This window comes from Mastacembelus armatus, chromosome 9, assembly GCF_900324485.2.
Source record: "Mastacembelus armatus chromosome 9, fMasArm1.2, whole genome shotgun sequence".
Lineage (NCBI taxonomy): Eukaryota > Metazoa > Chordata > Actinopteri > Synbranchiformes > Mastacembelidae > Mastacembelus > Mastacembelus armatus.
In genome coordinates, this window is record NC_046641.1 from 21,256,231 (window position 1) to 21,282,050 (window position 25,820).

General features: G+C 38.4%; 1 protein-coding gene across 2 annotated transcripts; it reads left to right on the forward strand.

Annotated features, from left to right (window-relative positions):
• Positions 1-21,892: 21,892 nt before the first annotated feature.
• LOC113138985 (probable isoprenylcysteine alpha-carbonyl methylesterase ICMEL2) lies at positions 21,893-25,803 on the forward strand. 2 transcript variants are annotated; one of them, XM_026321903.1, is made up of 9 exons: positions 21,893-21,945; positions 23,257-23,284; positions 23,382-23,525; positions 23,618-23,738; positions 23,952-24,164; positions 24,386-24,469; positions 24,727-24,868; positions 25,072-25,234; positions 25,353-25,803. In XM_026321903.1, coding segments are annotated over exons 2-9 (1,104 nt in total). In that variant the 5' UTR covers positions 21,893-21,945; positions 23,257-23,282; the 3' UTR covers positions 25,588-25,803. The 2 variants fall into 2 exon arrangements, with proteins under 2 accessions (XP_026177688.1, XP_026177687.1); XM_026321902.1 differs by lacking the exon at positions 21,893-21,945 and adding an exon at positions 22,924-23,112.
• The last annotated feature ends 17 nt before the right edge of the window (positions 25,804-25,820 follow it).

Sequence of the window (25,820 nt, forward strand, 5' to 3'; positions counted from 1 at the left end):
CTTTCAAAAAACAGATTTTGCCAGAAACACCTCCAGTTTTTTTTCTTAAAAATACATGCAATTTAAGAGAATCATACAGTGTGATTTTTTGATAAGAGGATCTGTATCCATACAATTAACATAACATTTGTATAGAGTAGAGCACGATGTCTCTGACATTTGCAGTCCAACTGTAAGGTCATTTGTTCATGCCTTTAGTAGGAGGAAAATAAACCTGAATTATGTTACAAAACTAAAGGTTTTGTTTCAAGGTCTTTCGTGCACTGTCTCTGTCATTGCTTCCAGATCACTTGGCACAACATGCCACAAGCGGTTCTGTGTTGCTGGTTAACCCTGCTGCCACGTGCCTCACAGATTAAAGAGGGCAGGACACACATTGCCACATGTTGGGATGTTGGCTCAATCACCCCACTAAATGCTACCCGATGGCTCAACAGTAGAGAGGGGGTGGGCAAGGTCACCTCATATGATCTCAGTGGTCCATGCATGCACTGATCTCAGAGTGCAGAACCACTTGAAGGACTTTCCTGAAACATTTAATGACATGACAGTGGTCACAGTGGAAACACTTGAAGCACAGTCGGCCTCTGACGTCTCAACACCCACTGTGCATACTGTATCCCATGTAATACTGGCTGAGGAGTTGTGACATGCCAGGCAGGGTCTGGATAGAGTTGAAAGTACTGAGATCACATGGACTCACTTGTTTCCCTGTAAGACATCCTCCAGATTTTCTAGGAATGTTAGGGGCAAGAAGGACAAAGGTGCACCTCACTTTTGTTTTCAGGGAATAAGTTCTTACATATGATCGTTTGAACAAATAATCCATTTGGATATTTGATCTAAGAATCATGTTTGTCTTGAAGATGTGATAATGAAAGCCTAGGGCAGTGGATGGTTACACTGGATGAGTGAGCCACAAATTATTATATACTTTTATTATGACAAGCTTGAAGTTTGTTTTTCTTTTAAGTCGAGAAGAAGTCATGTAGAGTCATCTCTTTAGCTTTTTTATCACTCTCTATCTTAGATGCCAATCACATAATTTTGTTTTGAGAGATTGGCAAGCAGATTTGCTGATTAAAGAAAATGAAAGGCAAAGTTGATATTCTCATGTGTCGGTTCCCACCACTGCAAACAGGAAAAACACGTTGAAGGTGGTGTTCATATGTTCAGTAAGTGCGGAAAAAGTACAACTGTGACATTCTTTTCAATGGAACCATACTCACAGCACGGCAGGCGTGCTTATGCATGGTCCTCAATGCATTTCTACTGTTTACCTGACAGTCTTCACAATGAGACATAAAAAATGTTTTGCTGTTACTTTCAAGAGGTGTACAAGCCTGTCTGCATGTCATATATCACCTGTAACTTAAACAAGACGCCTCCACCAATGCACCTCTTTAGTCCATTGTTCTGCTAACACACGACAATGCATAAATGTCAGTGGTAAACATCTATAAAATCATCTTTGATTGACGTATCATTCTAACATTAGCTGATAAGGTAAATAACCCAAAAAGCCCAAAAAATAACACATGGGAATCTCATTATTGTAGAAATATCCATCCATCCATCCATCATCTATACCTGCTTGTTCCTTAACCAGGGTCACGGGGATCTGCTGGAGCCTATCCCAGCTCTCTTTGGGTTAAAGGCTTGTAGAAATATTTCATGTTTAAATTATTGTATTAGTTGTCAAATTCGAAGTGATCATCAAATTTATTTTAATGTTGGGGCATCTAAACATATACAGTCAATTTCAGAGCAATTTATCTTATAGTTGCATCTGAAGTGCTGGACCAACACTGTGCCATCCCAGGAACAACATATCTGCATATCATCTGCATATTAAATGTTAAACTAGTCTAGAATTAGATGAACATTTTCAAGCTGAAGTGAACTTTAAAATTTAAGCTCCCTACATAGTTTCCAAAATGCTTTCCTTTATTTCCATACAATTGCACACTTGTCTGTTATTCACTGTATGTGGGTGATGTCTTGATGTCAAAAGGGAAACAGAACAAAGATCACTATTCAACACGACAGTGCTGATTCTAGGTGAAAAATTACAAAATCCACATTGAAAGTTCCTGTTAATCTTTTACAATAGTCAGCCAAGATGGATATCCGGCCTGACATTACATGCTGTTAGGTCTACATTTATGTTTCAACAGAACATGCATGAACGCAGCTATATTTACAGCTGGTCACATGGTCTCTGTAGACACGCGTCGGTGTAGGTATGTGACAACAGTTCCCCTGAGCTATTGCTGGTGCCCACGTCAAAACATCAAAACATGTCACATCCATGTCCTTGTTCCCCTAACTGTCTGCAGTGTGTGCGATCGGTGCGTCATTACACAATGTTGTGACTGGCTGAGAGGTGCATTGGTGTCTCAGCTGTTGTTTGAGTCATTATGTCATCTTCTGCCACTTCCAAGAAAAAGACCCAGTTGATTTAAACTCGAACAGAATGATAATGTCAACAAATTCTATTAAGGAGATGGGACATACAGTATGTGCTGAGTTTCCGGAGTGGTCGATGGCATCTTGTTTGGTGTGTATCTCCAGATTATAAATTTTAATTAAAGATGCATTTGCCTGAATGAAAGTTTACCTTTATCTGTCTTAGAGTCTGTAGTTTTTCATGGTGTGCGTTATGTCGGGCTGAGATGTGCTTTAGGTTCTGTTGAGAATATAAATAGCATTTAGCAGATATGTTATAATAGTCTTGTAAGTTGTTACTTACTTCACAAAGAGACATAACCGTAAATGCCATTACCTTTATATACATTTTAACTGGTTTTGTCTCTAGAATAAATTTACCAGTATTATTGTTGTATATAATTTTGATATTTCTGGACATAGAAATAAACAATAATTGGTTATTAGAGACAAAAATATCATATGGAGGCAAATCAAGGAGCAGTTGCTAGGCAAAAGCCCAAAACAAGTGAAAGGCAGGCTTGTTGTTAAATGGCCTAGGACTCATCAGCTGAGAGGCCTAACTATGGTCACAGAGGTCACAAACCCTGTGATGACAGAAAACTTTAACAACCAGGGCTTAGTGTTTTTGTCATTTTACCTCTAAAAACACCTCCATGGGAAAAGACTGAGTCTGTTCAGTCCACCTTTGAAAACATAAACATATACAAATACAGCAGAAAGTCAGAATAACTGCCTGCAAACTTGAGGAATCCTGGACCTGAAATTCTGTATTATCTGGATTATCTGTATTATCTGGATTATCTTTCTGTAGTATCCTGAATCCTGTACTGAAACTGGTGGGAAAGTTTGGGGCCATCTGGTGGCAGCAGGTAGGATGACAAAGAAGACAACAACAACCAAACTAGTACACATGAAACAAAATACATATGAAATACATTTTCAACTTTCATGGAAGAATAGATACATTTCTAATTAAAAATAACAAGTCAGTGTTGTAAATACCTTGACCTTGAACTTTAATTTGTATTAGATGTTTTTAACACTTTTAACAACAGTTGTGAAACAAATTTCAGTCATTTCCATTTGTAAGGGAAATTGAATGGAAATTATGTGGAAAGTCCTACTGAAATTTTCAACCAGCTCATTTTAATTTTCCTGATGAACAAAGTTGTGATAGTTTTCATAGGCTGTTTTCACATCCCATAATTATATGAGCAGTTTGCATAGCACCCACGCTCCCAACTATCATTAGTCATATTAACACATTGTATGGCCCAAGGTATTAATTTCTAAACTTTAGATAGGTTTGTTGGTGTGTGCTAATCCTTTATGCTAAACTGAGATTACTTTATTGCAAATCTTAATACACAGACATGAGATTGAGGTTCTCATCCAATGCAAGGAAAAGAATGTGTATTTTCAGCTTAACAGCTGCATCATTAAACTATTTCATTTCTTTTAAATTTGTACCATAACTTCCCCCAAGGAAGGCCTTTTCCTGCCAATTTCAGGAGGTGTGTTTGACAGTAAACTCAAATAATTTGATGACTGAGCATGAAAAACATGTAAATTGAAATTCCTCTGAAAAAACCTGACAGTGAGTTGAATCAACAGTGGACAATGAAGAGAAAAGTCAAAAGGCTTTTTGGGAAAAAGGTTTTTGGGGTTCAACCAATTGATTTCCAGTTCTGACAGTTTGCAAACTGTCACACCACTGCCAGACTTCCTAAAACAAGGCAGAGGCCTAATATAAGCAGAGTTACCTGTTCCATTCAGGTTTCTCAGTAGCTCAGGAAGCTTTTCTGAAAACAAAGTGAGTCACACCATATCCAAGGTAAAAGGAAGAGTATGTTGTTTCATGCCACTGTTTGTAAAACAATGAGTTGCATATATGCTTATTGTTGTGCTCATAAACGGTGGATGAAATATGTGTTACATGATTTGAGCCTAAATTAAACATACTTAATGACTATGCTACTGTTACTTTCGTTAGTTAGTACAAACCGTACAAATCCACATGATCTGAATGAAGTTGTTTAATTTCTTATGTTACTTAGGATTTAAATATTTTCATTGACTTCATTTATTTATCATTTTATTATTTTCTTTTCACTCACACAAAGGTGGTAGTGAAAAATGAAAACCACCCATAAAAAAGAAATGAACAAGTCATCTGTCTACTCCAACATATTTATCACCTAGTTAACCCTAAAGGTGCCAGAATATGTTTCTGTCAAAGTGCTTGTTATTCTCTCAAACTTGTATCTGAATAATTCTGTAACTTTCCAAAGCCTACGGGTGCTCAGAGGTGAGAAAGATGAAGAGTTTTAACTTCCATCACTTTTTGTTTGACGGCTATCAAAGACTTCAAAGGCATACAAAGTATGAAAGCATGTTAACATCTCCATTTGTACAGTATGATTCATCGCACTGAAACTAATAGACAGAGAGTTCTTGGAGAGGGATGAAGGACGAGGTGGGCTGCAGCCAAGAGAAAGTCCTTGGCTTTATACGCTGCCCTTGAGTGTGATCCTTCATTATAAACATAACATTATAAACACTTTTGCCTTTCAGCTTGGGTGAACAACACATTGCACATCTAAGTTTCAAGCATATTGTTCCCTCAGAGAAACCTAAACACACAAACTGAAGCTCTCCCACAGGGAAAATCACTATGCTCCGGCACACACACCCCCACGCACAGGCAGAGCCTCTGATGCCAGGCAATGCATTGTCATTTCTTCTGTGGCTCCTTTATGGTGAAGGCTGAAACTTTCTCATGGGAATGAGACAGACAGGCGAGAGGAATGCAAAGAAATGCCGTTTTCGCTGAGCGTGAAAGAAAGTGGGGAAAAAAATATAATCGGCTAAGAATGGGATTTACAGGATTTATGTAATTCTCTCATGTTATAAAAGAATACCTTCCAGTCCCAATCTATGGTGATCTTTTTTTACTGCAGACAAATTAGTCTGACTTAATTTCTTGAACTATGCTGCTTATACGCTACCAGTAAAAAGTGTGAACGCACTTTCCCATCGAACTGAATGAGACCCTGTGTCCAAACCTTTGACTGGCGATGTATATTCACAGTCTGGGAATGCAAAAGCAAGGCAGCACTTGGAGGACATTGTTATGTTTATATCTATGTTACATAGAAACAATGTTTTTTTTATATTGTGCCATGAAGAAATTTCTATAAAATATAAATTGTTGATGCCATTTTAATATTTCTTTTTGGTATTTTGGGTGGGTGTGGGTGTGGGTGATTTAAGGTCAGTAACTCTTTATATGGTGGGTGTGTGCCTGACTAGTTTACTGCTCGCATGATTACGGCACCTATTTTGCCTGCATAATGCAATAATCAGCTTTATGACGAAGGCAGGAACACTTACTGGAACTCTTGTTTCAGCATATTCATCCTGTGGTTCCTGCAGAGATTTGCCAACACATTTAAGTTTAAATAACACATCTAAGTGTTATAAGAAAATGAACAGCATTCAGATGGACGGGACTGCTGCTGTCCAGCCACATGCCATAAAGTGCACGGCGAGGTACAAACACAGAGGAGTGTCCACAGCCCAACTGCAGCAGAAAACACACCCCACCTCAAAGGGAACTTCACCTTTCATCAGATTTACAGTGGTGTGGAATGAGGATTTACTGTTAATCTTTTAATACTAAGACCCTGTTCTAAAGACACATTTTTTTTTGGGTAAGACAACAGGGAGCGGCAGTTTTAAGTGTATAGAGGGCATCTATTCAACATGCTCTTTAGTCTGTTGGATACAGCAACCAAAAATAATAAAGGAACAGTAATAGAGTTTTAACAGCAATTCATAGTGTTTATAGAAAATATTTCCAGGAATTCAAAAAAGATTCATAAACATAGATGAGCTGGAAAAGTCAGTGCACGTTCGAAAGCAAAGTGTGATGGGAAGAAATGACACATGACGCATGAGGTGTTAAACATAAACTGTAGAGACAAAAAAATAGAAGCAGATGAAAAAGCAAATCCGTGTGAATGTGCTTTATGAGAAGGTTTCAGTCATTCTCAAATTGAGAATGAAATAAAGATAAATGTCATGTTTCCATTCTTCCATTATCATTTGAAGGTGCTCTTGTAAATGTTTTGTGGATCGTAGTACTGGACTATAATACTGTGCTGTAGGTTATTCAAATATTTTTGACTTTAATGTAAACACTCCCTGTCTTTAGATATGATCGCCAACAAGCAGCAGTTTAAAACCCTTTCATTGTGGTACCTGATCTTCTCTATTGCTGTTAGTGGGGAAGCTGATTTGCTCTTCTTGCGCAAAGACATTTCAGCCTATGTTGTAACCTCACTTGCTTATTTGAGGTATGAATCGTCAGTTTCAGCATGAGGCACACCCTCCTGGAAGGGCAGGCACACCAGGTGACAGATTTTGGCATTTGGCACTAAGCGTGGGAAATCAATACATCAAACAGCATAGTTTCTTTTGTTCAGGTGGAATAGCCTGAATTGCTGAAGATGTGGCTGTTTGTCTCTGTGGTCAAGGTTTGATTTATTCTAATATGGTGCTAAGCCTTTTTCAGAATCAGAAACAGGTTTATTGCCAAATAAGTGAGGGGTTCACATTATTAGGAATTTGTTTTGGTGAGATGGTGCAAGTTACATATAACATATACTAAGTGTCCTAAATAAGCAGCATAGGTAAAACAGAATAAAGTAAGGTAAAGTAAAGTTGCACTAAATAAATGTTTTTATAACACACGAGTCAACTCATACTTAGTTTCCTCTCTCGTCTACCATGTGTTTCAATACTTTTCAGCTCACTTATTTTGTTTGTAAAAAAAACAAAGTAAACTAAGAATAAATGAATCTATTGCATGTTGCTCTTTCCAAGGTTTCTCCCCATAAGAGGTTTCCTGTGAAGTTCTTCCTTATCTAAATCAGAGGCCTAAAGATAGACGCTATGTTATATTTGGCAGATGGTATCTTTGAGGCACATTTGCGGTTTGAACTTGACAAGACTTGTATTGCTCTAATCTGACGTTTTCCACAATTATTCCCACGACTGATTTTCATTTCGGATGAAAACCTTTCCTTCTAAAGCAGGTTTGTGTTGCTGTCTCTGGTTATCAATCTCATGTTATCAAAAAGACTTCACCTCCCAAAATGCCTATAATGCTGATGTATGGGAGCTGTGTTGAATAAGAGAAGAAGTGCTGTCCCGGTATGGTACAGATTTTGTAGCCCCTGAGGGGAAATGACACTCGAATTACACATGTGCATATGGTGCTCACACACAGCTCCTAACCCAACTACAACCTCCTCCACGAGGAAAGAAACAAAGGTGATCAGAAACTGGCAAAAATCCAGTTCAGTCCAGACAGTCAACAGAAAAGCAGCAGAAGAAGGATTTCCCCTTGAACTACATATTTTATGAATGAATGAATTATTTGTCCTCCTCTCTCACAGTGGTGTGAGAGACGAGGACAAGAGCTCTGGGGGGGAAAGCCTGACTTACACACACCAACAAACAGCAACCATTTCCGCTACTTGCGGTTGGCTGTTACTCATTAAATTGTATTTCTGAAAGAATGAAAGTACTGGAAGGGTGGGGTGGGGACAAATGTGTTTGATTGGTCCAGGGCATCATGCCTTATCCTGGGCCAGTTGTGATTGGCTCAGAGGTATGGCCTCACCTTAAAAGAAAAGGGTTACTCCAGTTCATTGACACAGAGATTTCTGTGAGTTTGGGCATTTGCGTGTGTTGGTGTGGCTGAAAACTGACACTGACTACAATGACATCAAGTCAGCAACGTTTACAGATGTCGATCCTTGAATTCTTTATCCTTTAATTACTGCACGATCCAGGAAGAATAATTATATATCTGTTTTATTATTGACTAGAAAATCCCTGATTCATTGAACCATATTAATCAATACATATTTTAAACTTAGGCACAAAGACCTGGGTTTAAAAATGACAATGCATCACATCACACAGGCTTAACACACTTCCTTCTCGGTGGCACCACTAACACTTTCAAACGTGACAGGCAGCGTTTCAGCATAATCTGCACTGGCAAATAGAGTAATTGTTCAAAAAACATTTCTATGGACCAGAAAATCAGCATTCAAACAAAATTTGTTTGTAAGCGTGTACACATTCCTGTTTTTTGTACTGGAATCCCACACCCCATGCTTCCTCTACCCTTGACCCTGACCCTTCATCACATTTCCTCCATGAAACCCTAATCCCTGGAACATGACATAGCAGCAGGTCTCTTCGCATGCTAGCATTGAGTGTGTGGCACTTGATCAAACAAAGGGACTTTGTGTCCAAATCCAACTCGAGTACTTGGTGGGAAAGTGGCTGTTTATGAACTCCCTGAATTGTACATGTACAATCATGTTTGCGAATTGATATAGATATATATCTATATATATGTAAATTCAACATTTGGCAGAGCTGTCCCTTTATTTACATTATTCATGAGACAAACCAAATAAACTCAAGGAAAAACTTCTCCATAGCTCTAAAGACCTTTACCTCACAAAAAAATAAAAAACCTAAACCTTCATATTAACTGACATAGCTTGGAGGTCTGGAAACTGGGAAATAAAACAACTATGAAAGACTGTCCCGTTTTATGTGGTACCTCTTTGAAGTGCACTGTCTTTAAGGCATTAAGAGGCCAGCCATTCAAGAGCTCGTCCAAAATCCCCCATGCGACATTACTACAGGAAAGCAGGACGCTTGTAAATGGAGTCTGAAATGACACATTTGGCTTGGGGTGCTTCACACAGGTTGGATACAGCCAACAACACAAACAAAAGATTGATTCACTTGCCTGTGGTCATGATCTCAACTAAAGCTGCTTAATGTCAATTTCATCAGACGATGTTCGATCCAAATGCTGTGTGCTTACTCTTGGCCTATGTGAAGTCTAACTATTGGTCTACTCTGCTTATGTTGCCCACTTGTGTTTGTAGTTGGCTTCATTTTTGTTTGGTCTGTGCTGTAATTTCCCCTTCACTTACCAAAATCTAATTATTATTTTATGTGGAAATAATGTCTTATTTTGTCCAAAATATTTTTGCAGTATTTCCAGTAAAATACATGGAAGCCAAGTTTGAGCTGCACAGACGACAGAATCTACTGGAAATGTACTGGAATCTACTTAACATGGTCCTGCAGTGTAACATGTATGCATGCCCAGTGACTTACCTATCAAACATACCATGAAGATGGGAAGCAGAAGCAGTACTTTTATAGTAGGTTTGCTGCTTTTCCATCCAAAGTTGAATGCCATTCCTCTAAGCCCACTATAACTGTCTACCTTCAGGTCTTAATATGTAATCCATATCCATATCTGGATCCATGAGCTGGAAAACAACATCTAATTAAATGGTTCTTTCCACTTCTATCTGGTAATAAAGCCTCTAGATGTGGTCTGGTTAATCCGATTACATTTCGTTCCACATGCATTTACATCTGACATTACCATGTTTTACAGATAGGATATCTAAATGCAGATTGCATATTAGTACCAGGTGTGAACAGGATCTCAAACATACTTGCACATATATAGAAAATCCAAAGTGAGCCTTTAGAAAGTCTAAATATTCAGCTGTGTATACTGTCTTCAGCTCTTTAAAGTAAAGACCACTCCTTGGTACAGTACAGCTACAGTACTGACATCCATGAAATCTAACACATGAACTGTATGTAATCACCAAAGGGTTCATTTTATAGTGACAGACAATTGAAGTACGGTAACACTGAAGTTTCTTCATTAAATGAAAGGTGTAAGTTGGACCCAGGTTTCCAAAATTAATTATATCCAGACTGAACCTTTTTTGAAATGTAATATTTTATAAGTAGTAAGCTTTTTTAAAAAAAAAAAAGCTCCAAACATTCAGACGAATAATTAAACTCATCAAGACATAACAAGTCATGCAGATTTGTGCGCTTATGCCCTTATGCACCTATATAAAGTTTCTCAGTGTCATTTAAACTTAATTGAAGGGTATTGAAATTGCAGTATCAGGTGTGGAATTCCTGCATGTTGCTTCATGCACAATTCACGTGCAATCAGATCAACAGTAAGATAAAAGCATACAAAGGAAAGCCTTAATTCAGCCTAATGCTGTATTGAGCAGGAGAGGCATTTCACAGTAATTACATGTTAAACACAACCTGTCAGCGACTGCCTAAAAGAATGCTGTTGGATTGGCCAGAAAGGACAAAGGACAGTTCTTTTTGCCGTTAGTCCCTCTGTCTGTTTAGTTTACAAAAAAGACAAAAGGGGCCTGACATCTCTAGGGAAATCTTTCAGGTGCAGTGGTAAAGTAGCTATGTGATTATTAAAATGATTATTATTATTATTAAAAGTCTTAACTGGTTTGTGTCAGGTTTTTGGTTGATTGTCTATTTAAAGCAATAGGTCACAGTAACCTATATTTAATCATGGGTAACCATGCTAATAGGAATTATGGAATCTCCTACACCTGATCCTTTATTTTTGCATTTCAGGAGACTTTACTCTGGTTTTTCACTCATACACTGGTTTTGTATTTGGATGCTCTGGTGATCTAGACCTCAGCATTCCTGGTTTGAGTCTACAGCATCTTGCTTCCTATCTCTCTACGCACCTCTCTGCCATCTTTCCATTGTGGACCCATAATAATAATAATAATTCAACACTGTCTCAGTTACATAGAGTAGGAATACCAAACTGGACCAAACAGCCAACAGCAACAAGCTATGTAAAGACTTATAAACTGCCAAAACACATATGACATTTTATCCCTAATTATATAATGAAGGCCGTATTTCTGCAGGAAGGAATGTGAGCACCAGATCAGACTGTTCAGAGAAAATTTGACATATCTCACACCTTTGTTCTTCATGACAAAAAGTTTGGCAGCAGATGAGGTTTCCCAGCAGACTGGGGTTATCCCAGTGTGTGTGTTCAGCCATGTGAAAGAATGACTTGGTATCACAATGCTGTGCCGATCTGCCACATCAGTTATCACGAGAAGTCCCTCTGGCACCACCCACCTTCATCCAAATACGCACCAAGTCACCGCACAGTCACCTCATACACGTCACGCCATTTCTCACCAATTAGGTGTGAGGAGACCCCTGTAACAGGTGTTGTGTGTGTGTGTGTGTGTGTGTGTGTGTGTGTGTTGCGAAAATTGCAGACTGCAAATGCCTTAGTTATTTGAACCCATCAGCTTCCTGTCATTGAGCTGTTATGTATACTGGGGATTACAAAGAGTTTGGTAAGTTCTGTTATAGCACATAAGGGCCTCTGGAAAATTGTTTTTTCTCCTCCTGGAAAGTTGTTTGTATAACATCTCTTTATTTTGGTTGCTATAGTTAGTTATTTTAAATAACTATTATAATGGTTCGATAGTTTCAAGAAAGTCTATTGCTTTGACTGTTTTCATTGTTTTCAGTGTGAAGCCATTCGCAGACAATGGTGTGATCATGGTCATGAGGTGGTTGCAGACAAAGCTGACAGTCACTGTGGAGGGAAAGAATTCACACTGACAAGAACAAGAACAATTGCGTCTATGCTTGTCAAGACATGTTGTGTTGTCTTGTGGCATGTATGTATAAATATATTGAGAATATAGCATTTATTTTAAGAGTTGGTGCAACACTGACAAAACAGGAGTGGGAAAGTAGTAAGTAGTAGTAAGCTCTAGTGAGTATACAGGACAGTATATGCACTAGAGCTTAAGGATGACATAAGTGAAAGGTGTGGCTGTAGGAACAGGTTCAGGTGATGAAACGGGAACACAGTGAAGATGTTTCCAGAATGATGAGGTGCACCAACAGGAAATCATGCAATATGCAACAGGCCATAATTCAGGGTGTGGCCTTGAAGTGACACCACCAGGAGAAAGCAACATGTTTTGGTTTTTTTTTTTAACAGAAGTGATATTTTAGTTTTGTTTCTCTGTTTGTTGCCTATTCACCACCATCACCACATGAATGTGTGTTAAAGACCCTGCACACCCGCACAGATGCTTTCAGTTCTGGCTGATTAGATTCTGTAGGCACATACTGATGAAAAATGCAGAATTTGTTCTGATAAAGGGACATGTCAATCACACTCAGATAGGAGTATGAACTCACAGTCTGAACAAGAGAGAACAAGAGGTCGATTTAGACAAAATAATAAAAATCACTTCTGTAGGTTTACCATCTTTTTTTTACTTCACCTCACTGATTGTACGTTAAGTTGTGGGGACAACAGCTGGATCTGGGATGCAGCTGTGAGTGGTAATCATAAACACATGGCTTAAGCAGTGGTGACATCACAAAGTCAGATTGACATATCATTGCAGATTATGTGGGAGCTGTTGATTTGATAAGGTAGTTGGTGAACTGCTCTATCTATTTACTCTCTGACGTTCACCATTTCACACCATTTTATTTAATGGTTATAAAATATAGTTCTAATTATTCATTATAACAGTCATATGAAGTTATAAAAGAGCAAAATAAAGTGGCATGCAAAGGCTCAGCCCTCTGTGGGGGAGAGTGGTAGGAGCTGATGCTGAATGGAACCTGAAACAGGTTTGTATGAGCTATATGGAAACTGAACTGCTGATTCTATATTTGCATGCTGTTTCTAGTGAAATCCAGCCCATGTGGCATTTTACTAGAGGGATGTGAAATCTCACTGAATAGTGATCTTTTTTGACTTTATGAAAAAAGTGAGAACTAGATTTGGTTTCAGTTCTTTATTACGTTTAAGTTTTTAACATTTCCATAGGCATTAGCCCACACTGCTTCTACTCTCATTTACCATTTCTTATCTCTAATGTCAGCTTTAGTCCTAAAATATACATTCACGCTGTTTCTACAAGAACTGATTAAAGCTGACAGGCTATTGTTTCGCTTATTCTTCTGGAAAGGCTGACTTAAAGAAATGCAACTCAATATGTCTGTGCTTACAAACCTAAGCCACATTTTAGAAAATTCTTTTAGACATATTGTTGCTCCAACTTTAACACATTAGATGCAGATATTCCTGGGAGTAACTAAGGTGCTATTAATGGAGTCTTACAGTAGTTCTCATTTTACATTTACTTTTTAGGCCTTAAGCTGACACACATCCAGAGCAGCTTAAAATGAGTGGGTCACTGAGTTGCAGAGGGGCATTTTGGGGCACAAGATTAAACTTCATTTAAACACTGGCTTGATGAAGATTTTATTGATGTGCTCTTCTCTTTAGTGATCATGTTCAATCATAATATGACGTGACTCAGCATCAAAATATCACATGTATTAATGAAAAGCAGAATTTGCTGTGGTAAAATTTGATGACATCCTGGTTTGCAATTAACAGTATCAGCTTAAAGTACATCACTTTGTGCAATGAATACCTGGTGGCTCATGGTATTACAGTGTAAATAGAAATACAGCACCAGAGGAATGTCATTATCAATCCATTCATTTAAAATGGGCATTTTTTTCAATCAATTCAGTGTGGTGTTATTTTAACACAACAACCTTGCTTAGTCTTAACTCTAACTTTTGACATAATTTCAGTGCAATGTTGATATTTCGAACATGTCAGGAAGAAGTGAACTTAATTCTACAGAGCTGAAAGTTTTTTGTGAGCTTGTAAAGTCTAAATAAACCAACACTGTTAAACAGGCATGTTTTTAATCACGTGGTGTTACTGTATATATCAGTTCTTGCTCACTGAATCCTCATATCTTCCTAAACACTGAGTCAGCTGCAACGGTGTCACAGTTTTACGTAATGACCACGCAAAATAATCTCAAATATTCTAAGCACTCAGGGATGTGTACGCTGTGTACATCGCCAGGTGTGATGTAGCTTAAGATTATAAAACTAAGCAATGACACTTAGTGTGTAGCTTTGTGTAAATGTGTTTCTTTCCCTTGATAAAATTTAAAAGCCATGAGAAACCTCTGGAGAATGTGTTTCCTTGTCCTATTAAATAGTTATCTTTGTTTTAAGGCTATGCAGTGTTTTTTAGCAAAAAATAAAATGTTTTAAAAGAAGTCTAAAAACATGAATGCTTTGCAGAACAGAGAGGCTTTGTGCTTATACATCCTCTACATTTTAAATTAAGGGCTTCACACGGGGGGTGTCATTGTTAGTTAGTGCTTCATTTATCTCAGTATATGGCCAAGTAATGCCTAAATAATTCATGTCTGTGGACTAGTGTAATAAGGGCACATTCTTTTGTCTCTTGGTCCTTCATGTTCTCAAAAGTCTGAGTCACCCCAGGAACATTTGCTAGCCACACCCAGGTACACACCTGCGGAGAACCTGATCCCCTAATCAGCTGAAAGTAAAAAGTATCTGAGAGGGGTAATACAGTCATTAAATCGAGTAATTTTGTAGCACATAGGTACAGTATTTTAAAAAGAGACCACTTCTGATGATATTATTAGGAATGGACATTTAATTGAATAATTATTAATTGATAATTATTGGGAGGGAAATAGTCTTTGTTTAATGATTCTTTTTTATGGGCAAGAAAAATGTGCTCCTTGAATACTGACACTAAGTGAGGCTTCTAAATGCCACCAGTGCTCATTGTTAGCCTTTCCAAGACTGCTCCTTGACGATACTCATCAGAGTACAGTGTGAGCCCTTAAGTCACTCCCCTCAGACACTTCACTGAGGTTTTTGTTGCCATGGGCTTTTGTAAGGACTCTAGTTGCTGGTCAAACAGGGTCACGTCCAGTTTGAAATATTTCTGTATGCAGCAGTTTAAAAGCCAAGCCAAAATAGCTTAGTGAAAATTACACCAGAGTTTATTCTGGACATTTTTGGACATTTGAAAAAAATCTATGAAAATACATGAACTTACACCAATTTGAAAAAAAAAGTTCATGCATGCCAGTTACGTAGTATTCAATACTGGTACAGGATATGAAAAGAATGGCTTAATTCTTAGCTACAGACACTGCACGCTAAGAAGTGGAAAGAAAACAAAAGGTGCTGAATTAAACATACCAGGCTATAGCTCTCACACGTTACTGTTAAAGCTGGAGTGTGGGTGAGGATGTGTGTGTATGTTTAAAAAAATATTCACAGTGAAATATTGGAGATGTTTCTTGAAGTGCTAACAGAGAGGGTTGGATCCAGTCCCAGCAGGTATTAAGGGGAAAGTGGGGTCACTGAACAGGTCACCAAGCTTTCCTATGGTTAAAACTTGCATGCAGACAAACAGTATCTCACTTGCATTTACACAAGGCAAACTAGAGTGTCTATTTTAGAGAATCTCAACAAGATGGACTATGAGAAACCAGATCAGTTGTAGAGAAACCACACAGACCTGAGGTGAACATAATAGGGCCAAACTCAAACCCAGAGCCTTTTTGTATTGAATTTGATAAGATTAGCCTTTTAGGGGTCTGGGTCACATATAAGGTTTGCTCCCCCCATAACCTGTTGTTCCTCACACCTTCTGTACATTGTGCACCCTTTTTGCATGCTGTTACACTACCTGTGGCACAAAGATTACTGAGTTACCCAACTATCGTCATTGTTAGCCTTTCCAAGACTGCTCCTTGACGATACTCATCAGAGTACAGTGTGAGCCCTTAAGTCACTCCCCTCAGACACTTCACTGAGGTTTTTGTTGCCATGGGCTTTTGTAAGGACTCTAGTTGCTGGTCAAACAGGGTCACGTCCAGTTTGAAATATTTCTGTATGCAGCAGTTTAAAAGCCAAGCCAAAATAGCTTAGTGAAAATTACACCAGAGTTTATTCTGGACATTTTTGGACATTTGAAAAAGATCTATGAAAATACATGAACTTACACCAATTTGAAAAAAAAAAAAGTTCATGCATGCCAGTTACGTAGTATTCAATACTGGTAAAGGATATGAAAAGAATGGCTTAATTCTTAGCTACAGACACTGCACGCAAAGAAGTGGAAAGAAAACAAAAGGTGCTGAATTAAACATACCAGGCTATAGCTCTCACACGTTACTGTTAAAGCTGGAGTGTGGGTGAGGATGTGTGTGTATGTTTAAAAAAATATTCACAGTGAAATATTGGAGATGTTTCTTGAAGTGCTAACAGAGAGGGTTGGATCCAATCCCAGCAGGTATTAAGGGAAAAGTGGGGTCACTGAACAGGTCACCAAGCTTTCCTATGGTTAAAACTTGCATGCAGACAAACAGTATCTCACTTGCATTTACACAAGGCAAACTAGAGTGTCTATTTTAGAGAATCTCAACAAGATGGACTATGAGAAACCAGATCAGTTGTAGAGAAACCACACAGACCTGAGGTGAACATAATAGGGCCAAACTCAAACCCAGAGCCTTTTTGCATTGAATATGATAAGATTAGCCTTTTAGGGGTCTGGGTCACATATAAGGTTTGCTCCCCCCATAACCTGTTGTTCCTGATTACTGTGGCACAAAGATTACTGAGTTATCCAGCCATCATCAGGCTTAATTCAGGGTTTCCTGTATCAGCAATCTGGTTCACATTTAACTGTGGTAGATAAACATATTAACGTATGTGACAGTGTCCAGGTTCATTCAGAGAATCAGATCAACTACTGAACAATCAGATCACTGGACAAACAAAGTGATTATTCCAATGGAAACCTGACACAAACTATTCCTCCCTGAACAGAAGAGTCCCAAAAAACACATAGCATTGTGGTGATCCAAGACACAACACACATCTAAACTGTCACAGTGTGAGTCTATTTTTTTACACTTGTTTCTTCTATAAAGGCTGTGTGAACTCAACTGTGTGAACTTCAATTAAGAAATGAGAGTTTTCAAGACAAATGGACTGACACATGTTGATGATGGTTAACAATGAGGATATTTATTCCAAGGCACATAAATGATGAAATGTTCACTCATCACACGAGCTGTAATGTAGGGGGGTGATGTTTTCACGTCATGCAGCCTTTCATGCCACTTTAGCTGTTACCTAACTGTGAAATAAGATGCACGCCTTGCAACCATGTTTTTTTTTTTTACTCTTACTGCTCTATATGGTGATCAGTCATGTCAGCCATGAGAGCTGCACAGTGAAGGGAAGATCTTCTGTTGACTCAGTAAATGCTGAAAAGAGACATGACACACTGAAACTTGACTCCTTGCTTTCGGCACAGAGCTTGAGCTATATAAAGCTGTTGAAGCTGTTGCAGTGAGGTACCACTAAACCCCCTCAACCTGTGCACACACAAACACGTGCAGTCCTACTTAGCATTAATTTGCTTAGTCAGTTTCCCCATCAACTACCTTATTTTGCCAAAGCTCTCCACCTTTTCTAAAGAATGCACCCTTGACCATCCTTCCAGGCTTGTTAACATTCATCCGGTGTGTCTGACAAGAATGGCTGTTCTGTTTCTCTCCAATCAATCAATGGACTCCCTGGAAAACCACATCACCCTCTGACTGCCAACACCTCTGTCTTCTTTGCTCTTCTGGAGTCTGCCGGACTCCGGGTGTAATTCCGGGGACTGGGATGCCTAGAAATTTGCTTTGTGGTCAGTGCCAGTTTCCATGGTCCCCCTCTATCAAAAGGAGGTTCTTTCTGGACATGGTACATTTGTGAAGTCCCTGTGAAAAGATGGCTCAGTGTCCTGAGGTTCTGAGGTTGTGCAGTACAGTGGATTGAAGGAAAACAAGTAGGAAAAAAAAGAATGGTGCATGTCTAGGTCCTGGCTTTTGGCCAGTTAGGAGCTTGGGGGACTGGGTCAAAGTCGGGCTTCACAGCAGGGAAATAAACAGACCAGCGTGTGTTCTGTACATTTAAACCAGCAAACACATGTTCAGTTGCTAAGATACAGATAGGCACAAGTAGCCTGTGGTCCAAACTCCAACTACAGTTCCCATTTCCATCTCATTTATCAAGTGGGATGTTCAATAACAGAAACACCTCTCTGTATAATGCAGCAGAGTGGGACAGAACAACATTAAGTGTCATTAACTGAACAGTCTTCGTACAGTATTAAAGCTATTTTCATATTTCAGTGGTCAGAAATAGGAAAGATGTATAATTTATTGCAGAATGGTTTATGTAGTTTTGAATTGTAGATCGCATATGACTTACTAATTTGAAATACTATTGGAACTCCCTCTCGTTCCTTTTTTGGTCACGGGTAAAGGACTATACATGCACAGCACATACCTTTTGCTTATTAATGTGAAACGCACACAACGACTCATCGAAAGTAGATGAAGATAAGACATAAGCCAAGAGTGACTGTACCACGGACGCGTCTCTTGAACTCTGTAAACACTGATGTGAAAAATTGAATTATTGCATGAAGAAAATATTAACAATTCCTTCAGCAGTATAAGGAAGTTACCAAACAGTAACTTTAGCAGTGTGCCTTCTGCTTACAAGGAATGGAATATGTGTCTGAACTTTGTTTTAAGGTTTTTAATTCCAGGTTTTGAACAGTAGCAGGCTAGAAAAGCACAAGTGGGCTTAAAGTTCAATAGAGAATGAACAATCTGGACTCAAATGAACTAGTATCACCAGCCTTTCCAGTTGACTGAGTGGTAGTTTTGTCGCCTGTCACAGTTCTGAACTGCTCACAGCTTGTAATTTCACGGGGACAATTATTTTTTGTTATGTTTTTAAACTTTCCAGTTTCAATAATAATTCAAATGTACTTTAAAGATTTGTGCTTCAAGTTCTTTCTAAAACATAGATGACATATCATTATGATATTAGCTGAAATAGGATATGCAAAAACCTGACATCACGAAACCTCGGGCCACTGATTGCACTGATAATGGACATAAAAAATTGGAAGGGAATCTACTACGTTTATCACATCCTGGTTTTCTGTTTCCTGTCTGGATTCTTGATCTCGAATGCAGTTACCATGTGCTAGCACTCAGACACAGTAAGAGAACTTTGTTGTGAAAAGGTTGTTTCCCTGCTTGCTGCTGGGGTTTGATCTCACTGTTGGGAGCCTGAGAACATTTAGAGGTAAAATGATTAGTGTGTGTCATCTTCTATAACTTGGTTGGTGTTGATCAGGCAGTCAATTAAAAACCAAACCAAAATACTGATGGGAATGTTTTGAAATAGATTGACACATTGTTTTTATCCATAAGAGCAGATTGTCTGAAGAAGCTAAATTCATCTTTTTAATATGAAGACAAACAGATGTCAGTATCATCTACAGTGAAATCACAGTGTTGCTACAGAACAGCCGGTAGTGAGTTATCATTTTATGCCAGTCAGGACAGGCATGAGGCTGAGACATTGACTGGAGACTGGGCTGGCTTGCTGGAGAACATAAAAGGTGATATTTATTGTGCTCTGATCACAGCTAACTTTACTGTACTAAGCTCTGATTTGATCTGAAAGGCTCAGAGAGCCAAAATTGTATGATTGTGGCTTCTTGTCACAAATTTGGAGTATTTTTCCACTCTCCTAAAGGCACATTTTACAATCGAATCTACTATATTGTTTTACAATGCCACTTTTAAAACCTTTTAAACATGGTGCAGTGTTTCATGGTCATATTTTCCCTGAGGATCCTTTACAGAATACTTGCTTAGTGTATGTCAGCTGTTATTATCTTAATACCACTATGCATGCAATAAATCCCTTAAGGATAATTTAATTCTTAAACAGCCATGGGGAAATACTGTGAAATTTCACCACAACGTTCAAAACGGGCTGACTCTGCTCATATTGCAAGATGAATGCCTGACTTTGCACTCAATGAACAGCTCCGTTTCCACTGTGGCTTCTGAAAAAGCACCTGGGACTCCCCACATCGTGGCAGATGAAGGAACAACCACACACCCACTCAGGGTTGGAGGCTTCACTCTGTGGGGCCAAACATAACAATAACCCTCGGGCTGGTCAGCGTTCGTATGGTGCTCTGCTTTCCATGAATTTGCAATGTTGAATTCAAGGTTTTCCATGGTTTTGGCCAGTTAAACCTTTCAAAACTTACAGAGAATGAGTTAGTGTGAGGTGAGTATGAATACAGCAGGCACAGAGTTGAAACAATTGGATCTAATCTATAATGGCCAAGAAGAAAAATCACCATCCTTATTAAAGTGCATTGTTGTTAGAGTAGCATATTTTGGCCATTTCCCTACATGCCACAAAAACTGAAGTTAGTGCAGCCTGTTTTCCAAAGCACATCATAAAACAACAGCCACTGCATAAACATGACCCTGCATGGCCTTGAAAATTGAGGTAAGTAATAGACCAGTAATATAACTGCATAGAACTTAAATTGCTCATACTTGCAGAACCATAGAGAAGGACTAGGAACAATTTCAACATTAAAAAACTTTGTTGTTTACATTTAGGCGCGGTCCAGTGTCATTCAGTGTAAAATAAACATAAATGCTTTATGTTCACATCCTAAATCAGTTTATCGTCTTAGCTTGAATACATATGCAGGCAAGATGTTCAAACTACAACTGACGAACAAGTGACAGAGTTCTTCCTCCCCCTGCTGGGTATATGCTGGTAGTGCTTACTACTTTCTGTACTAATACAATAAATCCTAACAAATGGAAACAGGTCCATTGGAATAACATTTTACTAATTTTGTTGGTGGTAACAATCACTTCTTTCTTTTTAAGGCTGTCAAATGAATTACTTAAACACCAAGGTAGCCATTGCACACAGTTTGAAAGGTTCAGATTAGCACACGTTTGTGAATTATTAATTGAACTACAGTGTTACTGCTCTTCTCTACAATAATCAGTAACACTAAGAATTACATTTACATGAGTAATCTTTGTGTCACATGGGTGCTAGGTAAGTGTTGGAGTCTTTTGAACAAGGCTGAGTAATCTGAGTTTAATTACCATTTTACAAAAGTAGCCTAATTTGCCATCACCTAAACATATTTCAAATAAAGCCTAAAGACTGCAGTTGAACTTCTGAGTTTTTTTTACTAAAAAAACAGTAAATTTATGAAAACACAACATATTCACTGACCGTGATTACAAAGTTGAAAACGAGTTACTTGGCTGAAACTATACATTTTGGTTCAAAGTTTAAAGGCCTGTGTGTTTTTAAAGGGTTGTACATGAGTAGTGCAACTGGAGTTGTTTATTTTTCCTAATGAGGATACCACCGATATACCTGACAATCTGAATTAATTTGAAAGGGCTTCAATGTTTAGTATTTCCGGTGTGTCAGAGCAGAGATCTTAAGTAGTACAAGATAGAAATCCGATTTTTCTCTGCCGATACAAAAACCACGCCCAGCCCGACATTAAAACTAAATTTATGCGGACACTTATATGTGTCTCAAAATTAATAAACAGAGGGACGTTTATAAGCCAAATATGATCCGGAGGATATATAAAATAAGATAAAATGTTCAGCCACACTTCTGAACAACACCGGAAGACTAGTTTTCAGTCATAAACGGAAGTTACCGTAGCTTATCCTCTTAGCATTTGTCTTTGTGAATCAAGCCATATCGGCTTTTAAACGGGGAGTCAGATAACACTGCTCTACTGAGGTTATCCATCTGTTTTTTTGACACAACTAATATTATAACAATCCACATTAACTCGGGACATTGGCTACGACATAAAGTTGCATATATAACCATATTTTGGCGTGTTTACGTTGGATGTGTTTTCTTGCCCTTCCTTTTTTCTGACAGTGGATGCTAACGTTAGCTTGGCTAAAAACACCTAGCAGTTAACGCTAACGTTAGGAAAACTTTAGCTGCTAACTTGTTGACTTGCTAGTTTAGCCTAAAACGGAGAAGCAGACGACAACATTTGGTATTTGCTTAGTTTTACAACAACTGCAGGTTGTAGCTCGTAATAACATCACTTGAATTCCATCAGTGTTACTGTGTAAATGGCCATTAGAGGGCGCCCTGTTACCTATGCAAAAAACAAACAAAAAACACAGGGCACTAATTTAGTGTACCATTCAGTGTAGATAGATAAGTTTTAAACCTTTGGAACAACGTTTGGGTTTCCAGGTTGTCAGAAATCTCTGGTGGTAAGTCATTAAGCGTCAAGCGTACTTCAAGTGATTGAAGTATTTCTAATAAGCCACTACATTTGCAAGTACAAATGCTATAAAGTCTAATAAGGTAAATATGTTTTAGTTTTACAGTTTTCTCATTTTCTAAAAAAAAACAGCAAAAGGTAGTTTATCAGTGAGTAGGAAAGTTAATGATAAATCTGTGTTTTCTAAAATAAGTTTTAAATAAATGGATTTATGTCCGGGAAGCACGGTAGAGTAGTCGTTAGCATTATTGCCTCACAGCAAGAGGTTCCTGGTTTGAAACCCATCAGGGTCCTTTCTGTGTGGAGTTTGCATGTTCTCCCTGTGCTTGTGTGGGTTTTCTCCAGGTACTCTGGTTTCCTCCCACAGTCCAAAAACATGTATGTCAGGTTGATTGGTGACTCTAAATTGCCCATAGGAGTGAGTGTGAGTGTGTGAGGTTGTTTGTCTCTATGTGGCCCTGTGATGGACTGGGGACCTGTCCAGGGTGGACCCCTGCCTTTCACCCAAAGAGAACTGGGATAGGCTCCAGCTGATCCCTGGGACCCTGGTTAGGACTAAGGGGGTATAGATAATGGATAGATAGATTCATGTTCAATGCTCTACACTTCAAACAGATTAAACAGTCCATTGGCATATCTACCTGATAAAGAAAAGAAAAGCAAGTATCCTGGATTTTTCCACATCCTGGCAACCCAAAATCTGCATTAAAATTTATTATTTTACATTTCAACTTATGTGTATTTGATAACAATTACATGTTTTCTGTCACTGACATTATGTGTACTTAACTTTTTTTCTCTAGCAAAGACAGGAAGACTGAAGCTCAACATGTAAGAGCCTGTCAAATACAACTTTTTGAAGAGCAAGGAGTGACATTACTTCTGAAGGAGTAAATTCCTATTAAACATTGTTTATATGCTTTTGAAGGCCACAGTACCACCTGTCACTGCCTGTGGCAGTGGGTGTCCTGTTGGTTGGCCTCCCATACTCAGTGTCTCTAGCTGTCCAGTGGCTTTATGGCTGGCCCAACAAGCCTGGATACAAGAAGTACATAGAAGCGCTAAAACCAAGGTGAAATATTTAAGATCTGGTCTCCAATTTTTTTATATTATTAAAAAGAATCAAGTAATAATTCCATTTTCTATGTTTGGCTTCTCTATCAGACGAATAGTTCGTTTGACCAGAGCTATGCTGGAAATGCTCAAATATCTGCAATATGGGAGACTTTACTTTCAGTGGAGGTCATGGTACAAGAATGCTGAAAACTGCAAGCATTATGAAAAGGTGTGTTAAAGATAAGCATAAGTGTATATACAACAAATCAGAAATGTGTATATGTGTCTTTGCATGGTAGAGACCAGAATATTCAGTATATATCAATAATTAAATAACATGTTTGTTAAGTGGTCAGTCCCCAACTGACTCCTTATGGTCTCTAGAGTATTTAATATGCTGAAACAAACATTATGTCAAATTGCTTTGTCTGTTTGGATGAAGGGCATCACATTTGGCCGCCGGGGCAACAAGCTGGACTTGTACTACCCTCCAAACAAGGGCAAGTGTGAAGATGTGTTGGCACCACTGGTGGTTTTCATCTATGGAGGTGCATGGGGCTCTGGGGAAAGGTCCATTTACTGTTTGCTGGCCAGGCAGATGGCTGAAGAATTAGGTGCGGCTGTGATTTGTCCTGATTATTGCACCTATCCAAAGGTAAGAGTTTTAGAAGAATACACAGTAACTTAATGACATTCAGATTGTTAATATATATATGGCACAGTATTTAAAAAAGTCTAACTGATTATGAGCAATGTGTCTTGTTAATCTATGAACTGTTGGTCAGGATTATGCTGCGGTAACCCACGTGATAGAAAATGTAATTCAGAAGTTACTGTGTTATCTGAACTGACTGCTGGTTTATTCTGGGTTACCAGGGGAATGTTTTAGGGATGGTCCAAGATATTGCTGACTGCTTGATTTGGGTCCAAGAGAGTGGACAGAAATTCAACTTTGACAAAGTAAGCAAAACATTTAAGTATCTTTTATCTGACCTTCAGTAGGGCTCAATGCGTCTTATCTGCTTCAAGATTTTTACCAATTAAAACACTGTCATTTTATTGCTGACAACTATTATTTCACTTACTTGTTTTTGTCTTTTGTGTGGCCACACTGAGATCATTTTTATATCATTCTGTATCTGTCTGTCCACATTCATCAAGGGTTCATTGAAGTTAACATTCATGACACCTATTGTCCTGTTTTTTGTCTTTTACAGGGCAACGTAGTGTTAATTGGCCACTCAGCTGGTGCACATTTGTGTGCACTGACCACACTATTTCTCACTGACACAAGAGAAGAGCTTTTCATAGAGGCCAGCAAGCAGAGGGACATTACGCTGACAATAAGAGGGGTTATTGGTAAGGTTTACTGTATAGTGCATCACCAAGTTGCAGTCACAGTGCAAACGTAATAATACATTTATGTGTGCCACACACAAGTGGTGATGTACTTGCACACTTAAACTCATTTTTAATAAGTAGTAATTAAAATCTTGCTGTGTCATGTTTTTATAAAATTAATTTGCAGGATTTTATGTGAATGAGTCATATTCCTTGGACAGGTTTAAGTGGTGTGTATGATATCAGGGACCATTATGAGCATGAGAGGAAGCGGGCAATTGAATATGTGTCCACCATGCACAAAGCCATGAATGGAGTAGAAAACTTTGAGTACTATTCACCAACACACTTACTGAAGAAGTTCAGCCAGGACAAACTGAAGAGGTGAGACAAAACAAAACAACACATTATATATATTTTTTACTGATGTAGTTGAAAGTGATATTTTTAAACTAGTGAATATTAGTTTGACTAACAGTCCTGTATTTTCTGTTCCTGTCAGAGTTCCTCCATTTGCTTTGCTACATGGGACCAGTGACATTATTGTTCCTGTTGAATCTTCCACAAAGTTCTCTGAGCTGCTCACCTCACTGTCCGTGAAGGTTTCGCTCTATCTGCTGCCCAGAGTTGGCCACACTGAGCTCGTCACTGACCTCATGGCATCAGACAGGCACCTCTATCATCCAATTTACAGCTGTATTAAACAGGAGTGCAGAAAACTTCTGGGAACCTGCTGACATGCCTTCTGGTCATTGTCATCAGTCATCAAAAAATAACATTCATTACCTAAAAACAAATGTTCATTATTAATATCTACTGATTGTGCCAAACTTTGTTTTCAAGATCTGATGTAATGATGTAAACTTGATTCTTTGAGTTGTTATTCTATTATAATGATTTGTATTTTGAACAACGTTGTTCTAATAATGTGAACTGAAATACTGACATAAATACACTCAGTGAAATCAGT

Coding starts and splice junctions, on each gene's coding strand:
- LOC113138985 (XM_026321902.1), top strand. CDS start 23,049: ATGCTCTACACTTCAAACAGATTAAACAGTCCATTGGCATATCTACCT. Junction 23,113..23,256: donor ACCTGATAAAGAAAAGAAAA/GCAAGTATCCTG, acceptor TTTTTTCTCTAG/CAAAGACAGGAAGACTGAAG. Junction 23,739..23,951: donor ACTGCAAGCATTATGAAAAG/GTGTGTTAAAGA, acceptor GTTTGGATGAAG/GGCATCACATTTGGCCGCCG.